Genomic DNA, 2,275 nt, shown 5'->3' with positions numbered 1-2,275 from the left:
TGGTTGGGAGTGCAGGGGTTTGTCCAGAGGGATTTTGGCAGTGGTTGGGAGTGCAGGGGTTTGTCCAGAGGGATTTTGGCAGCAGCTGGGAGCACAGGGGTTTGTCCAGAGGGTTTGGGGCAGGGGTTTATCTGGCTGTGTTAGCCCACGTCCTGCTGCTTCCTCAGCCCGTACCCGTCTCCACAGCATCCTCTGTCTGCAGCATCCTCATTCCCCCTTCATCTGGCTTCACTTTTGCCTTCACCCTCCCCTCCCCGGGAGCCCGCTGGGCTCTGGCCTCACCAGGGTTTGGTCTCCCCCAGAACCAGGTGATAGCGTTCGAGTGGGAGGAGATGCAGCGGTGGGACACGGACGAGGAGGGGATGGCCTTCTGCTTCGAGTATGCCCGAGGGGAGAAGAAACCCCGATGGGTTAAAATTTTCACCCCCTATGTAAGTAGTCCCATTCTGTGCCGATTTTGCTCAGGGAAAGCCCAGACCCGGGGCGTTTTCCCTCTGGGAGCTGGAGGAGCTCCTCTGCTCCAGCCTTTGGGGCCGCTGGCCACCAGGAGGAGCCTGCAGCAGAGGGAGCCCTGGGCTGGCAGCAGTGCCAGCGTCCCTCCCCCGGGAGCCAGAGCTGCTCCCAGCCCTGCCGCTTTCTCTTTGCAGTTCAACTACATGCACGAGTGTTTCGAGCGGGTTTTCTGCGAGCTCAAGTGGAGGAAGGAGGTAAGAACCCTGAGGCTGCAGGGAGGTGGCTTTGTGGGCTTTCTACAGCAGGATTTTGGTGACAAGTATTTCTGCCTGGTCCTCAACGGCGGCTTGTCCAGGGAGTATCGGATGATTAGAGCAGCAATCCTGGGTCTCTGGGGGTAGACGGGGTCTCTGGGGAGCACAGGATGGTTTCCAGAGGCCTGGGCTCTGCAGGTGGAGGGTGCTGGAGCTCCTGCTGTGGGGAGAGGGGGCTGGAGGCCGCGGGGCTGCAGCTGGTTGCTCGCTGCCCGGGCTGTCGGTGATGGCAGAATGACTGTGCTCCTCCAGGAGCTCGCCCGGGGCTGAGCTGTGAGAGCCTCTGGCCAAGAGCTGCTGAGAAACACAGGGAGGTTTGAGGGGGTGTGTGGGTTTTGTCTTTTCTGAATGCCAGCCTGAGGTGCCAAAGCTGTGCTGGGAGCCCCGGGTGGGAGGTGCACGCGAGCCAGCCCTGCTGCCTCCAGTCCTGCTGCTCTGCTTCCCTGGCCTCTCCTCCTGCCTGGCTGAGCTGGGCTTGTTCAGCCTGAGAGGAGGGGGCTCCAGGGAGACCTTCTTGAAGCCTTTTTTGGTACTTAAAGGGGCCTGTCAGAAAGCTGGGGGCAGACTTTTGAGCAGGGTCTGTTGCACCAGGACAAGGGGGGATGGGTTTGGACTAAAAGAGGGAGATTTAGACTACAGAGAAGGCAGAAAGTTTTGAGGCTGAAGGTGTTGAGACCGTGGCCCAGGTTACCCAGAGAGGTGGTCGCTGCCCCATCCCTGGAACCATTCCAGGGGAGGTTGAGGGCTCTGAGCACCCTGCTCTAGTTGGGGCTGTCCCTGCTCCCTGCAGGGGGGTTGGAGGAGAGGAGCTTGGAAGGTCCCTTCCCCCCAGTGAGTCCGTGTTCCTATTCTTTGATTCACATCTGATCACCTTGCGCCCATCCGCTGCTTCTCCTTGGGCTGCTCCACATCTGTCACCCACAGGGGCTGCTCCCAGGGGCTTCTCTTGTGGGGAGGAGGCAGAGTGCAGCTTGAAAAGCCACATGCCCTCAGCTTGCTCGGCTGCCCCCCGGGGGCTGGGTCTGATTCACCCCGAATGAATTCACCCCGTGGCTGCCGAATCCTCGCCGTGTATCTGCTGTCCCGGGGCCGTCGCTCTCGCTCGTGGGCTCGGAGGGAAGCAGCTGCTGGAGGCTGGATCCCCTTGTGTTGCTCTTGATCTGACCGAAACTCTTGGCACCAACCCTTCTCTTTCTGCTGCTGTCTTGTCTCTGCCAGCTGATGGATTTGGGTACCTAGAGCAGGGCTTAAGCGTGGCACCTCTGAGGTGACCCCGGAGGGTCTCCCTGCGGCCAGGCGTTGGGGTGCTGGGGCTGGCTCAGTGCTGGGGTGGAGCTGTGCAGAGAGAGTAGGGCCAACACCACAGGGGATGGAGCCGTGCAAACCTGGAAGAGTTTTCCAGAAATAAGAGATTCCTGATTCTTGACTCGAGGGGTGGGAGCTGAACCTCCCACAAGTGGCTGGAGAGCTGCAGTCGGGGCCAAGGAGACCTTCGGGTGCCAGGCTGG

At 60.6% G+C, this 2,275-nt stretch overlaps 1 protein-coding gene across 1 annotated transcript in view; it reads left to right on the top strand.

Moving 5' to 3' along the window:
• LOC103780646 (sorting nexin-27-like) overlaps nt 1–854 on the top strand; it is a gene marked incomplete at its 5' end in the record, with an annotated part of 1,123 nt that extends 269 nt beyond the window's left edge. The window contains 2 exons of the mRNA XM_008948336.1: nt 303–431; nt 648–854. Of these exons, the coding sequence (XP_008946584.1) occupies nt 303–431; nt 648–854 (336 nt within the window). The remainder of the gene's footprint in view (nt 1–302; nt 432–647) is intronic.
• Between the last annotated feature and the right edge of the window lie 1,421 nt (nt 855–2,275).

The sequence above is a fragment of the Merops nubicus genome, unplaced genomic scaffold, assembly GCF_000691845.1.
Source record: "Merops nubicus isolate BGI_N331 unplaced genomic scaffold, ASM69184v1 scaffold37849, whole genome shotgun sequence".
NCBI lineage: Eukaryota > Metazoa > Chordata > Aves > Coraciiformes > Meropidae > Merops > Merops nubicus.
The sequence above is the reverse complement of the archived record's forward strand: the minus strand, read 5'-3'. Positions and strand labels throughout refer to the sequence as shown.